Genomic DNA, 16,724 nt, shown 5'->3' with positions numbered 1-16,724 from the left:
CAGTGGTTCCCTTGGCGCTAAAGCGAGCCGCTAGCCACAACTCCCCCGCGAGCTCGTTTGAGAACCCGGGTGACAGCGGCGGAGCGCGGCCGACTCGCATCTGCTACTCGAACGGACGTGACTTCCGTTGGGGATCGTTTGCGTGTATTTACGGAACCGAGATCCATCTGGAGCGTTAGCATGTAAGCTCATAATGTCCAAAGATCTGGTCGACTGTTGGCTTAGTCGCTTCAAAACTTCTCCTCGTCATCTCGCAAGCTTCAATCGCAATTGGCCGTCCGAGCAGTTTATATCGAGAATTGAGTAGTGCTTAAAAGGGGTTTTTTTTTCGTTGTTGCTGTTGTTGTTGTTGTTGGAAGTGTGGTAGCATGGCGGTGTTGAACTTTTGTTTTCCGGCCCGTAGAGGCCAGTAGAAGACCGCTTGGATCGTCAGAACGTCGAAGAGCATGGAGTTCCCGCAACAGCAGAAGCCGGCGGCCGACGGCAAGATCTGCTATCCTCCCGGAGTCAAAGAGATTACGGACAAAATCAGCAACGATGAGGTGGTCAAACGCTTAAAGGTATGCACGTGGACGTTCTTTGGCTTCCTTTTCGCCGAAACTGCTACAAGAGTGGAAACCACTTTTTCCCCATCAAGTCCTCTACATTTAGGAAGCAATTTAACAAATATTGTCTTAGATTTTTACAGCTGTGTGCTTGCGTCCATGTGCTGTAGTTTTTCCAACCCTGAACTTGTATACGTACGTATTTGTGATGTTGTTACGAGGAAGTTATTAAGTGTTTGCTTCTCACAGCTCAAGAGAAAGGAAAGCATCCAGATGTTGATATTTCAATAACGAGTTCTTTTTATGCATTAATTGCGCACGTTAAAACTGGCAGTCATTTCCAATAGTATCAATTAATTTTAGTCATTGGCGGATAACTAGTTTCCCTGGGGGACCCCCCCCCCCCCCAGCTCCCCCTTTTTGTTTTTTTTTCATTTCCATCACTTGGTGTGACATCATCAACAGAACTGATGGCAGTTCATCTTTTGCTTCATCAAGAATTTTTCGAGTTAGAAAGTAAAAATCCAGTGCAGTCACCATGGACAGATTTTCGCTCTCATCGCAGTCAGGTCCGGTCCCCATCTTTATCCTATAAATTGGAAGTATTGCTGAGCTTTCGTGTCATGACGTCGCAGAACAACAAAATATGCGTGATTGGCTCATCACGGTACACTCGTCACGTTGGTCTGGCTGCAGCCGTGTTCTAGCAAACTTTCACCAACCAAATACACGTTGGGGAAATAATTCACAGCCACTAAGGATGCCCCCTGAAGCACAAATGAATTCATACGTCATCTGAGAACGGGGTTGGATGCATAATCATTGATAATCGATATTTGAGATGGAAGATCTTGTTTGTTTGTCCCACAGTGGGGAAATTTCCATCATTTAACTTGCAATAGTGGATATGGGAAATTTACAACTCTCGTGACTTTTCATTTACTTTTGACATCTGATTAATAGACTTAGTAAGGCTAATATTACTGATTAATAGACATGTTCTTTTTAATTTGATTTATATGTATGCAAAGATTAAAAACAGAATTGGTGAAGGTGAATTAATTCAGATATTTTTGATGAGGTTGTTTCAAATAAAAGCTAAAATATCCATCCGTGCAATTTCTGAGCCACTTATCCTCACGAGGGCTGCAGGGAGTGCTGGAGCCTATCCCAGCTGTCAACGGGCAGGAGGCGGGGAGGGTACACCCCGAACTGGTCGCCAGCCAATCGCAGGGCACACGGAGACACATGTTTTTGGGATGTGGGAGGAAACCGGAGTGCCCACCCGGAGAAAAGCTACGCAGGCACGGGGAGAACACGCAAAGTCCACTCAGGGAGGGTCGGGATTGAACCCCGGTCCTCAGAACTGTGAGGCCAATGCTTTTACAGATGCAGCATCGTGCTGCCAAAAGCTAAAATATTGAAGCCATAATTCAAAACACGAGTATGCTTTGTAATTAAATGGCATGCATAATTATTTTTGCCCTATCATATCATGTACTGCATGAACTGTCCTTTTAGTAATGTTCTTGACATCATTTTAGAAAGTATTCAAACACGTTTTGAGAACTGTTGCGGAAGTGAATTGAGGTGTGCAGTTCTGCGTATCGTATTCTTTCTCCTACGGGAAGTACAATTGTGTTACTGGCGGACTGAGAAGTGCCAAAAGGAGTTGCACCTCCTGTACAGTACGTACTTATTATATTTATTATATATTTCCTTCCCCCGGGTGGCCACAGTATGCACCCGAGAACGAGTAACACAATTGAAGGAGAAAGTGTGGCAGCAAATGGTTATTATTTTGAGTTAAAAATTTGGTTTTGTCAATAACGTGTCTTTTTTTTTTTTTTTTTTTTTTCCCCATACAATATTTGATGATTGCTTTCAAAAAGATTAAAATGATAGGTGGGCGGCTTGAACAAATGTATTTATTGTAAATAGATATATATTTTTTAGGGCGACGCGGTGGGGCAGCTGTAGAGCATCTGCATCAAAGCTCTGAGGACCGGGGTTCAAATCCTGTGTGGAGTTTGCATGTTCTCAGGGCACTCTTCCCCCCCCCCCCCCCCCCCCCACACACACACACCCCCCATTCCCAAAACGGCCTTGCATTCAGTGGACACTCTCGATTGCCCGTAGGTGTGATTGTGAGTGCGATTGTTGTCCTTCGCATGTGTCCTGCGATTGGCTGGCGACCAGTTCAGGGTGTTCCCCGCCTCCTGCCCAATGATGGCTGGGATTGGCTCGCGAGGACAAGTTTCGTGGAAAATGATGGCTGGATGGATACATTTTTTGAAAGAATGAAGCCCACAAGTATATACAGTAAATGAACAGGTCATGCAGATACTCTTTGCTCTATCATGTGATCGGATTGTTTTTTTTTTTTTTTTTCAACTCCCCGATGCGTGATGGGTCTCAAAAATCCCGACGGTGTAAAGTCTTGTCGAATTGTGCCCTTTTGCTGACAGAGGCAGATTTAAATGGGAATAACAGACTCACGAGATGACTAAAATGGATGTCATCTGAGGGGCCGTCTTTGTTTTGGACGCCAACTTGATGGATTTGTCTAATTTACAGAACTTGGCCAGGCACAAAAGAACGCATCTTTTCTTTCTCTTCTCCGTTGGTATTGCAATCTTGTACAGCACATGAAATAGTTTGCCGTACATCTGAGCGAGCGCCGTGTAATTTGTCGAATTCATCTATCCGCTGCCCACATAATTCCTCGGCGTCGGCAGCAGGCGGCCGGTGACTGCTGGCGCTGCGACGCACGCGAGTGGCGGCGTGCGCTCTGTCCGCCCCTCCCCCACGGCATCAAATGCATGTTGTGTGTCTGCCTCGTTTCTCGCGCATACCATTCGGTACTTAACCGCTGCCGGGCCGGCGTTACGTCAGACTCTTGGACTCTGAGGTCCCACGGCTGGCGTGTCTCGGGGCAGGAATGATTGTTTGAAATGATTCGGAAATGCCAAAATGGAAACCGATTAGCGTTCAGCAACCATTTTCCAAGCTCCTTGTTTAAAGCAGCCTTGTTTTGAAAAGATTTGTCTTTTCGTTTGCTTGACGATGCGTTATCTGCTCATCCGGCATTTCTGCATTCACCCGCAAGTCAGTGAAGTCGTCGTTGGCAGCAGCAAGACGATTCTGGAAGCTCTTTACGCGTCGTTTGGACTATCCAGAACAAACAAAAGTTAGGGCAGCATCTTATCAGTCCGTCAACACTCGATCACTGACTTTGTTGCAAATTTGCGCAAGAGAGGTTTAAATGTAGAGCAGGGAGGAGTGCCCAGACTTTTTTTTACCCCAAGATCTACTTCTCAAGCATCCAGCCCCTCGTGATCGACGGGTGTGGGGGGGGGGGCTGACAGTTTTTTTTTTCTTTTTTTTTTTTTTAGAATGACTCATGATGAAATAGAATGACCAAGTCACAAAGACCTGCCCACTGTAAAAACGCAAAACATATTTATTTTAAAGCTTATTGAGGATTCTTTATGTGGGAACGTATGTTTGTGTGCCTTGCATAACCGCATGAGCCGATATTACACCCAACATAATTAACAAACATTTTTTGTAACTATCTGATTTCACGTTGATGATCGCGAAACACCATCGGAATGAAAATGCAAATTTGGGCTGTGTGAGTCACGAACTGCAGCGAGAAACGCTCACAAGCTGCGATGTCCTTCCACACATCAGCCGTGGCATCGCAGCGCCTTTACAGCTGCAGAGATTTCATTGAAGATCATATTTCTGCCTTATTTTTCAAAGATCGGAACAACGAGTCCGCTTTGCCTCTTTTACCATCTCTCCGTCTTGGAAGGACTTCTTGTAATTAACGATGAGGTGACGAACCCGGAAACGATGCTTCCGTGGCGGCAACGTGTGAAAAGTGGCCGGTTGGGATTTTAGTTCGTTCACTTTTCTCATTCTCATCTTGCCTTTCAGCGGAATGTCGGCGTCGTATTTTCCATAAACAGTCTGAAGATGCCGCTGCACATTTCACTCCGCTGGCAGATGAGGCAAACGCACTCAAAAAATGACGTTGTGAAAAAAATTGTCTGCCTCCCATTCCGTATGAAAGTGATACTTTTTTTTTGTCTTCTTTACTGCAGCGTCCATACGCATATTTGGTAAGATTTCTTAAGCGAGGGCTTATAATAGGAGGGGAAGTCACTGACAGCATCTTTTCCTGTACTGTCGTTGTTTGCACACGCGCGGTAAGGTAAAGTTAAAAAAAATAATAATAATAAATAATAATAATAATACGGCTGATGTCCTTACCCCCCCCCCCCCCTCCCTCGCGATCGACACGTTGAGCAGCCCTGATGTGGAGCATCACCTGTGGGGCTGCTTTGTTGCATCTGGTACTGGAAGCCTTGACTGTATTACGGGTATCATGAAATGAGAAAAACGATCAAGTGAGGGTTAAATGTCTTGCACATAGTATGAAAACGTGTTTTGAGGTGAAGGTTCATTCGTCCTCCAGTGAAACAAAAACCCAAATCACGCACGAACGGTTGACAATTAAAACGGTTCTCAAACGGCCAGCGACGACTCCTGCTTTCAATCCAATTGAAAGTCCTCGAGGGGAGCTAAAGTCTGCCGCTGGGGAAAAGAATGAAAAGAATGTTCGCGAGCTTGAACAAATTTCAAAGGAAGACTGGAAGAAACGCAAAAAGCTTTTAGATGGACGGAAAAAAAAAAAAACCCATTTGGAGGCAGCCAAAAGGTATTCAACCAACTAATCTAAGATTTCACTTGATGTGATCTGTTTTCATTGTACAATATCTAAGTTGGAAACAAAAATGTCTACTCCATTAAAAATATCCTGATGATAAAAGTGTGGTATACTTCCATTCGTTTTCGAGATCATGCAGGTTAAAGAAAATCCCACCTCACCTTTTGTCGCTGTCGTTGCGCCTGCCGCACAGATGGTGGTGAAAACCTACATGGACATGGATCAAGATTCTGAGGAGGAGAAGCAGCAGTATCTCGGCCTCGCGCTCCACCTCGCCTCAGAGTTCTTCCTCAGGAACCCCAACAAAGACGTGCGCTTGCTCGTGGCCTGCTGCCTGGCCGACATCTTCAGGATCTATGCCCCCGAGGCCCCCTACACCTCGCATGAAAAACTCAAGGCAAGCGCTTGTAAGGTTGAATTTCGGCCTCAGCAGCAATTTGTGATTTGTGCGCTTGGCCCCGCAGGATATCTTCCTTTTCATCACTCGACAGTTGAAGGGACTGGAAGACACCAAGAGCCCTCAGTTTAACAGATACTTTTACCTTCTGGAGGTGAGTAAAGAAAGCTGGTCCAGGCTCAAATACGCAAATGTCTCGTTGGGAGGATTTCTTGATGACTTTTGTGTCCTTGTAGAATTTGGCCTGGGTTAAATCCTATAACATTTGCTTTGAACTGGAGGACTGCAATGAGATCTTCACCCAGCTTTTCAAAACCCTCTTCTCTGTGATCAAGTAAGATCTCCATACTGTCAGTTTTGGATTCGGGGTGTTTGTTTCAGCGCGAAATGCGTTGCATCAATCATTCCCCCCCCGACTGTATTGTGTTTATTACGATCAAGGGAAACCAAAACCGAATAACAAATTTCAATTATTTGACCGGACATACAAAGTGACTGGCAGTGCTGAAATCACAGTTCATGGTCCAAAGCTTGAATATAACCAGTTCTAATCACTTTGCAATTGACGAGTTGCATTTGGGCTCCGCTCCTGTTCGCCGCCGTCGCACTCGTTCAACCTCTGAGCAGTTTCCAAGAAGATTTCTCAAGCGTGTCTTGTGTTCCTCGCTTGCTGCCGCCAGTAACAGCCACAATCAGAAAGTGCAGATGCACATGATGGACCTGATGTGTTCCATCATCTTGGAGGGCGACGGAGTCACACAGGAACTGTTGGACAGCATCCTCATTAACCTCATTCCTGCGCACAAGGTGAGAGCGAGCACACTTGGAATGATTTGGAAGATTTTCTTCGCTCTCTTTGTTTATTCGTCCAATTTTGGACGGATACGACGAGGAGAAGCAGCAAAGGGCAACCTTGTGCTATTCTGAGCAGCATGTAACTTTCTTCTTGTCCAGAATCTGAACAAACAAGCGTACGATCTGGCGAGGACGATCCTGAAGAGAACCGTCCAGACGATAGAAACGTGCATTGCAAATGTAAGTGGCTCCGGCTACGCCATACACTTGGCGTTTATTTATTTGGTGGTATTTCCTCAGCTCTTTGAAACGAGTATTTCATGTCCTATTCATCTCCTATCTTGTATTTTGTTTTTCTTCAGTTCTTTAATCAGGTTTTAGTGATGGGCAAGTCCTCCGTCAGTGACCTGTCTGAGCACGTCTTTGACCTCATCCAAGAACTTTTTTCCATCGATCCTTTGTTGCTTACCTCCGTGATGCCACAGCTGGAATTCAAACTAAAGGTTCGCGACGTTCCAGACCCCCCCCCCCCCCCCCCACACACACACACACAAAGACAAAGTTCACGACTTCTTGAAAGAATGACATTTAGATATGAGCATCGTTCAGAATTTTTAAATTGCCTTGTTCTATGAATACTGGATAAATGTAACCTTCCACTACATGTCTCCCCCCCGCAGAGCAACGACGGGGAAGAGCGGTTGGCTGTCGTACGCTTACTAGCAAAGTTGTTTGGGGCCAAAGACTCTGAGCTGGCCTCGCATAACCGACCTCTGTGGCAGTGCTTCTTAGGACGGTGAGTTGCGAGGACCCGATTGATGCCGACGCGTGAGTCGGACCACTAGACTGCTTCTACTCGACGGTGTCAATTCAGTATTGGAATTTACTGGATTCTAATTTTGGTGGAGTAGTGAAGTAGGGACATGTTTTGGTTTGTTTGTTTGTTTTTTCTTGATGAATAAATATATTGTGATGCCCGCAAGAGTTGTTGCGAGTTGTGTTCTGAAAAAATGAGCACAGGATTGGAAAATATGGCAAGTCCAACATTTTGCCATTGAAATTGTGCTTTCTTGGCTGTCATTTACTGTAGTTGCTGAGTAACTTGTGTTTTCTCTCGTAGGTTCAATGACATCCACGTTCCGGTGAGGTTAGAGTGTGTGAAGTTTGCCAGCCACTGTCTCATGAACCACCCGGACCTGGCGAGGGACCTTACAGGTTTGAACGCTCTTTGACGGACTTTTTACGCACGCGCCGGCTTACTTTGGTTTCCTTCTCCCTCCAATTCAAACCACTTCTCACACGCGTTCACCGAACTCTTTCCTCAAGAGTTTTTGAAAGTGCGTTCCCACGACCCCGAGGAAGCCATTCGTCACGACGTCATCGTCACCATCATCAACGCTGGGAAGAAGGATCTTAATTTGGTCAATGACCAGCTACTGGGCTTCGTCAGAGAGAGGACGCTGGACAAGCGGGTGAGATAAACGCGTTAGTCCCGAATTGCCTCTCTACCGTGATCCTCCCACACCACACGTGAACTCAAACGAAGTGGCCGGTAACGTGTGTCTTGCTGCCAGTGGCGAGTCCGCAAAGAGGCGATGATGGGCCTGGCTCAGCTTTATAAAAAATACTGTTTGCACCACGAAGCGGGGAAGGAGTCTGCCGTGATGATCAGCTGGATCAAAGACAAGCTGCTGCATATCTACTACCAGAACAGCATCGATGACAAGTAAGCGTGCGCATTTGCAAACAAAATGAAGGTGTGTGTGTGTGTGTAAAATACCGTTATGGTGGGTGACTTGAGAGGCAGTGATGAGGAAGATGAGACTTCCTTTGCAATACACGTCAACATCTTGATTTTGAGTTACTTAGTAAACAGATGTAACCGGACTTTCCCGTTCATCCAGTGAAGCGGCTCATCTGTGCTCTGCAGGTTATTAGTGGAAAAGATCTTTGCCCAGTTCATGGTCCCCCACAGCCTGGAAACAGAAGAAAAGATGAAGTGTCTCTACTATCTGTATGCTTGCCTGGACACCAATGCTGTCAAGTCAGTATTTGCAGCTTGAAAGATACTCTTTTTGGGTTTTTTTTTGCACGTTATTATTATTATTATTATTCCACATGAGACAAGCCAAACTGTGATCAAATGTAAAGGCATTTTTTTTTTGCTGACTTGATGCTGGTCGTTGACTGCTCCCAGGGCTTTGAACGAGATGTGGAAGTGTCAGAATATGCTGAGAGGGCTGGTTAAAGAGCTGCTTGACCTTCACAAGCTGCCGGTGGTATGTTGACTTCGAGGATCCTCGTCTCGCTGTCCAACTGTGTGGAACGTACCGTATGTAACCGTGTTTGCTTCTCGCCTTCAGTCTGAGGCCAATAACACCGCCATGTTCGGGAAGCTGATGAATATTGCAAGTCAGTCACCCGACCGACTACCTCACGGCTTTGGTTTTCATTCAATTGCAATTCAGATCGACGCTACTTGTTTGTCTATTTTCAGAGAACTTGCCAGATGCGGGAAAAGCTCAAGATTTCATGAAGAAGTTCAACCAGGTTCTTGGTGAAGACGAGAAGCTCAGAGCTCAGCTCGAGATGCTCATCAGTCCGACTTGCTCCTGCAAACAAGCGGAGATCTGTGTGGTGAGCCAACACGAAACGCTGCATCTTGCACGTCGCTTATCGTATCGTGCGCTGATTTGAAAGTTGAAGGGGAAAAAAAAAAAAAGGGCACCAAAAGAGGAGTGGAATACTTGCAAGTTGTAGCAGCGGAAATAAATGAAATGTTCCCAGTCTCACCGCATTGATGTATGTCACTAGCATAAATACGCGTGTCACATAAATAGGAAAATGAGCAGGAATCAGGTTGTCGCACACGTATTGAAAAATGTGCACAGTTGGAAGAGATCCTCTCAAATGTGTTGTGTGTGCAGAGGGAGATCACGCGGAAGTTAACCTTTCCCAAACAACCGACCAACCCTTTCTTGGAGATGGTCAAGTTCCTGCTTGAACGCATCGCCCCTGTCCACATCGACTCTGAAGCCATCAGGTGGGAAAAGTTCCACCGTTTCATGAAACAAATACATGAGTGTCACGCCCTGTGGAAATTCTCTGGGGTGCGTAGCACAGTCGTTGAGCCCCTGCGACTTGGATTCAACAGCTGCTGCGTCGCTGCGTGGAGCCGCTTTTCTCATTCCGTGAGACACCTTGAGGTTTTGAGGTGGAACTGCAGTCTGGAACCACCACTGTGGATCACCTGACTATCAGTTTTAGTCTGACGACTATAAAGCAGGCTTTAAACTTTTGAGAACCAGGGCAGATGGAAAAGGACGGCAAGCCCAGAAGATCAAGAAGATAACCGAGACTGTTTGTAATTTACATTTTAGCGCTTTGGTGAAACTGCTCAACAAGTCGATTGAAGGCACAGCGGATGACGACGAGGAGGGCGTGACCCCTGACACGGCCATCCGCTCGGGCTTGGAACTACTCAAGGTACGCGGTCATCCACATTTCATTTTAGATGTATTCGTGGACTCGCGTAACCGTTTGCGTTTTCCCCCCGTTCAGGTTCTGTCGTTCACACACCCCACAGCATTCCACTCATCGGAGACCTACGAGTCTCTTCTCCAGTGTCTGAAAATGGAGGACGACAAGGTGGCCGAGGCAGCGATCCAGATATTTAGAAATACTGGACAGAAAATCGAGACGGAACTCCCGCAGATAAGATCGTAGGCGTCATTTGACGTAACGCGCGGCGCGTTGTTCGGCCGGCGGTGTCCTCACTTAGAATTGCTGCTGTTCATCCACCAGGACTCTAATTCCCATCCTACACCAGAAAGCCAAAAGGGGGACGCCTCACCAGGCCAAGCAGGCTGTGCACTGTATACACGCCATCTTCAACAACAAGGAAGTGCAGTTGGCTCAGATTTTTGAGGTAGAAGGAACGCTGCACCTTGCTGGACCCCAAAAACCAAAATCTTGACGCATGATGCTTCTTCCTCCGTACTCGCAGCCTCTGTCACGGAGTCTAAACGCCGACATTCCCGAGCAGCTCATCACGCCCCTCGTGTCACTGGGCCACATCTCCATGCTGGCGCCAGATCAGTTTGCCTCACCAATGAAGTCCATAGTGGCCAACTTCATTGTCAAAGACTTGCTAATGAATGACAGGGTGGGTGCAAATCTATTGACGAGGGCTAATCAATTCGCAGAGGTGGCGCTCGTGTTACCGTTATTTGTGCCTCTTTGTTTCCAGTCGGTGGGAAACAAGAATGGCAAGCTGTGGACCACTGACGAGGAAGTTTCACCCGAAGTTCTGGCTAAGGTGGGGGAGACACACACACACACACACACTTTAAAGCAGGGGTGCCCAACGGTCGCTCGCGCGTCGACGTCAGCCTGTCATCCATCTCGGCGCTTGATTGAGGTGTGGCCAATACGCCGATCGCGCAGGCGGCTTGATTGACATCCGGTTTGACCAATCTTGTGACATGTCACTGCGCATGTGCACATAAAGGCAGGTTCTAGTAAAGCAGCTTCCTATTTACCATCTGGCGCTTGCTTTTATCCCAGGCAGTCGCTGCCCACGCCAATAAGTTGCACTGACGATACACACTCAGCGCGCACCCCTGCCCCCGAGTCGGTACATCGCAAGAGGCTGACTCCTCGAAAAGTAGCTCTTGGGGCGAAAAAGCACGGGCGCCCCTGCCTTAAAGCATTTGTCGACTCCCATCTTTGACAAGTTCTATTTAATACATTAAAAAAAAAACCAAAACTCGTTTCATTGTCTCATGTTGGATCTTTTTGAGTTGTGTCCCTAACGAATGGGACGGACCGATGCCGTTTTTGTATAATTGCTCCCCTCAACTTCTGATTTCATTGAACAAATAAGAGCCTTTTGGTCAAAGCGGCAACAGAAAGAAAGGCACATTAAAAGAATGCACGTGGCGCACTATTCATGGAATTGTTGGTCTTCATCTCATCTCATCTTCAGGTTCAGGCCATCAAGCTGCTGGTGCGTTGGTTACTAGGAATGAAGAACAACCAATCCAAGTCGGCAAATTCCACGTTACGCTTGCTGTCGGCCATGCTGGTCAGTGAGGGAGACCTCACGGAGCAAAAAAAAATCAGGTAACTCTCGCGTAGAAAAAAAAACCCCACTCTGAGCGCGACTTGTGGCAAACTTGGGCTCATGGCAGACTGCTGCGGTCTGCTCTTTTCATGCAATCTTCAAACAACTTTTATCAAGAGAGTGTCTTGTCTTACTAGTTGTTTTTCCCTGCAGTAAATCGGACATGTCTCGCCTAAGGCTGGCAGCAGGTGGCGCCATTATGAAGCTGGCTCAGGAGCCTTGTTACCATGAAATCATCACACCCGAACAGTTCCAGCTGTGTGGCCTCGTCATCAATGTCAGTCTCTCCGAATTGCTCTGAAAGTCTTGTTGGAACGTCGATCGGCGCCACTGCCGCGTTGTGCCAACTAAACTGGAGGGCGGAAAGTAGAATTAACCTCTGCGTATTATCAAGTGCTGCGTTTAGATTAGATTTTTTTTTTTTTTGTCAGTCGGAGTGAGGGCGGCTCCAACGCAGCCATTCTTTGCCGGCACGTTTGCAATGGCGTGCGCTGCCTCATTTACGCCACAAGATGGATGAAAGTCATATTTTAAGTAAAGTGTCGAAGTTACAAATGTAATCCGAATGAATCCGTTTTGGGGGCAAAATCAGGCAACTCGGCCTTTTGTAAAAGCAATACCACAAAAAGTTGAGTGGCTATTTTGAGGTCAGCATCATTCCAACCAGCCGAAACTAACATCGGACGTTTTGCTCTCAGAATGGGATTTCAATCCCCCGCTAGGTGCCAGATTATCAGTAACTGGCCACTCGCTGGCTTTAGTTTGGTGGTGTGACAACAGACAGACAAAGACGTGTCATTAAAAGGTTAGGTAGCCGCGCTGCTCGGTGCACTTGCGAGCTGTATTAAAAATATTAACGTCCCGCTTATCGCTAATGATTTTCAACAGTATGTTGATATTTGCAGCAGTGTAGAACTGAACTGCTTCAGAATTGGCGCTTCTAATATTCTGACTTCCATTTACTTCCATCAGACAACCAAATATTTCGAACAGGTCTGTGTGATGCCGTTTTCACCAGCGCCACTTTTTTTTTTTTTTTTTTAATTTATTCCTCTTCTGTGGCATTATTGTCCTTCAAAGTTCTGAAAAAGCCCCCCCCCCGCGTTCCCTTTGTTTACCCAGGACGAGTGCTACCAGGTGCGACAGATCTTTGCTCAAAAGTTGCACTTGGCGCTCGCTAAACTGTCCCTGCCGCTGGAGTACCTGGCAGTCTTCGCCCTGTGTGCCAAGGACCCGGTGAAGGAGCGCCGCGCCCACGCCCGACAGTGCCTACTCAAGAACATCTCAGTGCGCAGAGAGTACATCAAGCAGAACTCGCTCACTCAGGGTAAGCGCGCTCGCGCCTCCAAAAAACACGGTCCCAAAGATGACGCCACCTCTTCCTCCCCGCAGAAAAAATGCTCTCCTTCCTCCCGGAGTACGTTGTTCCGTTCATGATCCACCTGCTGGCTCACGACCCGGACTTCACGAAACCGCAGGAATACGACCAGCTCAAAGACATCAAAGAGTGAGTGGCGGCGGACGCGTTTTTATCTCGTTTGTTTCCAGGTGAGTGCAGCTGCGGCCTTGTTTTGTGTTTGTTGCTGGCACTCAGGTGTCTGTGGTTCATGCTGGAGGTGCTGATGACCAAGAACGAGAACAATAGCCACGCCTTCCTCAGGAAGATGGTGGAGAACATCAAACGGACCAAAGATGCGCAATGTCCCGAAGACGCAAAAGCCAACGAGGTACGCGCGCACACCGAATGGGAACGGCGCAACTGCAAAAAAAAAAAAAAAAAAAAAGGTATTTTGGAGTCCATCTTGCTGTTGTGTTGTGGCTTTTTCAGAAGCTGTACATCGTGTGTGACGTGGCGCTCTTCGTCATCGCCAACAAGAGCACCGCGTGTCACCTGGACTGCCCGAGCGAGCCCGATATTTGCCCCAAATTCTTCCTGCCGCCAGACAAGGCAACAAAACACACGTCACTTCCACACTTTTGAATATCATAACGTTGTTTTGGTTGTGACAACGCTTCACGTTTCGTTGTGTTGTCGCTTGAGTCTGGACTCACTAATGCAGAAAGATCATATGAAAATAGCCCCTCCGTTCTCATTTTGATCAATTTTCTGTTCTGTTCCCTTTTTTTTTTTTTTTTTTTCCATCAGGACTTCAGAAATGACAAAGATTATCTGGCAGCAGACATGCGACAAATGTTGCTCACCGGAAAGGTAAAAAAAAAAAGTGTCCGCCGCAACAATCTGCAAGTTGAAATATGGTTTATTACTAACCCAAAAAAGATAACTGCAAGTTATAGAAAATACTGAAATAATACTAAATATTGTGGTTGATGAATCGTGGCTAATGCTATTTTGCAGTTCCTTATTTATTACCGGGTAGGGCAGTTGATCATAATGTCGTCTCTCCAGGATCCAAACATAATTGTTTATTTGGAATTATTCATTTCACTGCATATTTTATATATATATATATATATTTTTTTTTTTTTTTTCATCCGTTGCTAATTTCTCTCTCAATATGATGTTTAAATGTTTTAAAATTAGGAACACGGAGTAAAGCTTTTACAATTTTCACAAGGTGCAAACATTTGAGCAAAAGTGTCCAAAATGTGCGGCCTTTCCCTCATGTCAACTCTAAAGTTGGCAGCACGGTGGAGCAGCTGGTAAAGCGTTGGCCCCACAGTCCTGAGGTCCTGGGTTCAATCCCAGACCCCCCGCCTGTGTGGAGTTTGGATGTTCTCCCCGTGCCTGTGTGGCTTTTCTCTGGGTGGGCTTTCCTGTTTCCTTCCACATCCCAAAAAGATGAAACGTTAATCGGACCCTCTAAATTGCCCCAAGGTGTGATGGTGAGTGCGGCTGTTTGTCTCCATGTTCGCTGCGATTGGCTGGCGACCAGTTCAGGGTGTGTACCCCGCCCGGCTCCTGCCTGTCGACAGCTGGGATAGGCTCCAGCGCTCTCCGCGACCCTCGTGAGGATAAGCACCAAAGAAAATGGATGTAAAGTTATGGTTCACGATGGCAGCTTTGGCGCTCATCTGCTTCTGTGAACGATGGTAACCTCCAAAGTATTTCAACGAGCCGGCTGACTTTGTGTCCTGCAGCCTAAACCGGCTCCGGTGCTGGTGACCGTCAACAAAACTCTCACCGTACCGGGCAGGAAGATCTTCAAGACTCAGGTCGTCTCGGATCCGAGTAACGCCAGCACCAACTCGTCGCCGCTAAGCTCCTCGGCGGTCAACAAGAACAGGTACGCGTTCCCGGCTGGTTTTGTTTTTTTGACTGAACGCATCACGTAAATCGCCGCCATATCGTTGAAGTCTGCGGTTGAGATGTTGGGTTGGAGGAGGGTCCTTTTTCTGGGTGTGTACACGATGCGTACTTTCATGGCCTTGCTTGTGGCTTTTCAACTTTCAGTAAAAGCATCACAGCCACAGAGTCGGCAGAGAGCCGCACGCAAGAAAATAACGAGAATCCGGTCGTCAAGAAGGTACGCTCGGCCGCGGGGATCGACCCACGCTTGCCGGGCGGCGATTCACACGGCCCGTCCCCGCTGCTTCAGGTGGAGCCGAGTAAGAACGTCAGCCCCGACGTCGGGACGGAAGCCCAGCCCGTTAAACGGCGCGGCCGGCCACCCAAAATGGTAACGGCCGCTTCGCCCGCGGCGGCCGGCAAAGAGGCGGCGCCGACGGGAGGCGGGGCCGGGAGGGGCAGGAAGAGAGGGGCGGAGCCCAACTCCAACCCGTCGGCGGAGTCCATCAAGATGTCCAAGCAGCAGAACGACGACGGGACAAATCGACAGATCGACCTGCAGAGGTGAGACGCAAGCGACAAAAGAGACGATAACGGGGAACGCCGCTCCAAATGATGATGAAGACGACGACGACGATGAGGAGTAGCTCACTAGTTGTTGACTGTCTCTGCTTCTTCCTTCTGGTTAGTTTTTGTTCTCCTTCTCAGTACTCAACGTGAAGGTCGACTGGCGGGAGACTTAATTCATTGTGTGTCGTTCTATATTTGGCCATGAAAGCTGATTCCCATTCTGTACGTTATGGGCCATTTTCAAAGGCAAGCGGCGTTTTTGGGGGGCAGCCAGCCCTTCGTCACACAGCCGTCACGGAGGACACGCCAGAGCCGGCCGGACACGTGACACGTGGCCAATGACATAATTGTCCTCGTCTGACGAAAAGGTGGCCACGGGGGACGTGCGCAAGTTAACCAGAAATGTCAACTTTTGACTCTTGAAACGCTTCCAAGATGGTGGCATTGGGTCGCTGTGGGCACCGCGGTTGGTTCCCTGCTCCCCGTCCCGTCCTGCATTGGTTTGGGTGGGCGGGGTCCTCGACGTCAGCGTTGGGGGCGGCACGGACGTTTTTACTTCAGGACATTTCTCTCATTGTGTGTGCACGTGTGAAGGATTTGACTTCCGCTCACTTCTTGCGAATCGCGTGTTGACTTTTCCTCGCCCGCTTGTTTGGTTCCAGGTAAAGAGTGGAGCCGCAAGAGAATTCTTCACAGGCTCCCGCGCCGCCGTCGCCCACGTCCCTCTCGCTGACGTCCTCCCGGACGCTTTACGGACCTCTTCTAAATCCATCGCACAGACCTCCATTTTCCCGCCACGTGGACTATCATGACAGCCTAGAAGGTTTCCAAACTCTCTGTAGTTATCATTTGAAGCTCATTGTATGTAGGTCTTAAACTTATATTCCCCCCCCCCCCCTTTTTTTTTTTTTTTTTTGTGTGTGTGTTTGTCTCGCTATGCTTCTTTTGTGGAGACATTTTTAAGAAAAAAACAAAAAAAATCATGGACATTTTACAGAAATTTTAATCCGGTATGACTATTGCTTATTAAATCCCCTGGTAAAAAAAAATCTTCTTGCGCGACTGCTCCCATTTTTCTCAATATTTGATCTTCTGTGGCACGACGACTCAAGACTTTTTTTTTTTTTTGACTGCGTTTTGCAACATGCAGCAGTTTGGCAGACGGTCACCAAACACAAAGAAGCTTGAAACGGTTTAGTGCCTGCGCCCCCCCACGCTCGGTTTGTTGTCAAACTGACCCGAAAGCAACGAACACGTTTCAATCACATCCCTGTGAACGTCTGCTAGCTTGAGGCTAACGCGCAGTG

At 47.5% G+C, this 16,724-nt stretch overlaps 1 protein-coding gene across 8 annotated transcripts in view; it reads left to right on the top strand.

Annotated features, from left to right (window-relative positions):
• Positions 1-16,497, top strand: part of pds5a (PDS5 cohesin associated factor A) — a 33,115-nt gene extending 16,618 nt beyond the window's left edge. For 4 of the 8 annotated variants that reach the window (XM_061829842.1, XM_061829837.1, XM_061829843.1 and 1 more), the window contains 32 exons: positions 404-560; positions 5,477-5,680; positions 5,748-5,834; positions 5,917-6,014; positions 6,361-6,487; positions 6,635-6,715; positions 6,838-6,978; positions 7,156-7,271; positions 7,596-7,690; positions 7,802-7,947; positions 8,050-8,201; positions 8,406-8,519; positions 8,673-8,754; positions 8,839-8,887; positions 8,973-9,112; positions 9,403-9,518; positions 9,856-9,961; positions 10,037-10,197; positions 10,280-10,403; positions 10,482-10,640; positions 10,725-10,793; positions 11,463-11,599; positions 11,754-11,877; positions 12,723-12,927; positions 12,993-13,107; positions 13,195-13,327; positions 13,429-13,548; positions 13,747-13,809; positions 14,700-14,845; positions 15,013-15,085; positions 15,158-15,411; positions 16,080-16,497. In XM_061829842.1, the coding sequence (XP_061685826.1) occupies positions 447-560; positions 5,477-5,680; positions 5,748-5,834; positions 5,917-6,014; positions 6,361-6,487; positions 6,635-6,715; positions 6,838-6,978; positions 7,156-7,271; positions 7,596-7,690; positions 7,802-7,947; positions 8,050-8,201; positions 8,406-8,519; positions 8,673-8,754; positions 8,839-8,887; positions 8,973-9,112; positions 9,403-9,518; positions 9,856-9,961; positions 10,037-10,197; positions 10,280-10,403; positions 10,482-10,640; positions 10,725-10,793; positions 11,463-11,599; positions 11,754-11,877; positions 12,723-12,927; positions 12,993-13,107; positions 13,195-13,327; positions 13,429-13,548; positions 13,747-13,809; positions 14,700-14,845; positions 15,013-15,085; positions 15,158-15,411; positions 16,080-16,083 (3,855 nt within the window). In that variant the 5' untranslated portion in view covers positions 404-446 and the 3' untranslated portion in view covers positions 16,084-16,497. Of the gene's footprint in view, positions 1-45; positions 183-403; positions 561-5,476; positions 5,681-5,747; positions 5,835-5,916; positions 6,015-6,360; positions 6,488-6,634; positions 6,716-6,837; positions 6,979-7,155; positions 7,272-7,595; positions 7,691-7,801; positions 7,948-8,049; positions 8,202-8,405; positions 8,520-8,672; positions 8,755-8,838; positions 8,888-8,972; positions 9,113-9,402; positions 9,519-9,855; positions 9,962-10,036; positions 10,198-10,279; positions 10,404-10,481; positions 10,641-10,724; positions 10,794-11,462; positions 11,600-11,753; positions 11,967-12,572; positions 12,594-12,722; positions 12,928-12,992; positions 13,108-13,194; positions 13,328-13,428; positions 13,549-13,746; positions 13,810-14,699; positions 14,846-15,012; positions 15,086-15,157; positions 15,412-16,079 lie in introns of those variants that run through there. The other 4 variants (XM_061829841.1, XM_061829838.1, XR_009796397.1 and 1 more) reach the window with 4 other exon arrangements.
• Positions 16,498-16,724: the final 227 nt, after the last annotated feature.

The sequence above is a fragment of the Syngnathoides biaculeatus genome, chromosome 9, assembly GCF_019802595.1.
Source record: "Syngnathoides biaculeatus isolate LvHL_M chromosome 9, ASM1980259v1, whole genome shotgun sequence".
Lineage (NCBI taxonomy): Eukaryota > Metazoa > Chordata > Actinopteri > Syngnathiformes > Syngnathidae > Syngnathoides > Syngnathoides biaculeatus.
This window is presented reverse-complemented; position numbering and strand designations above follow the sequence as displayed.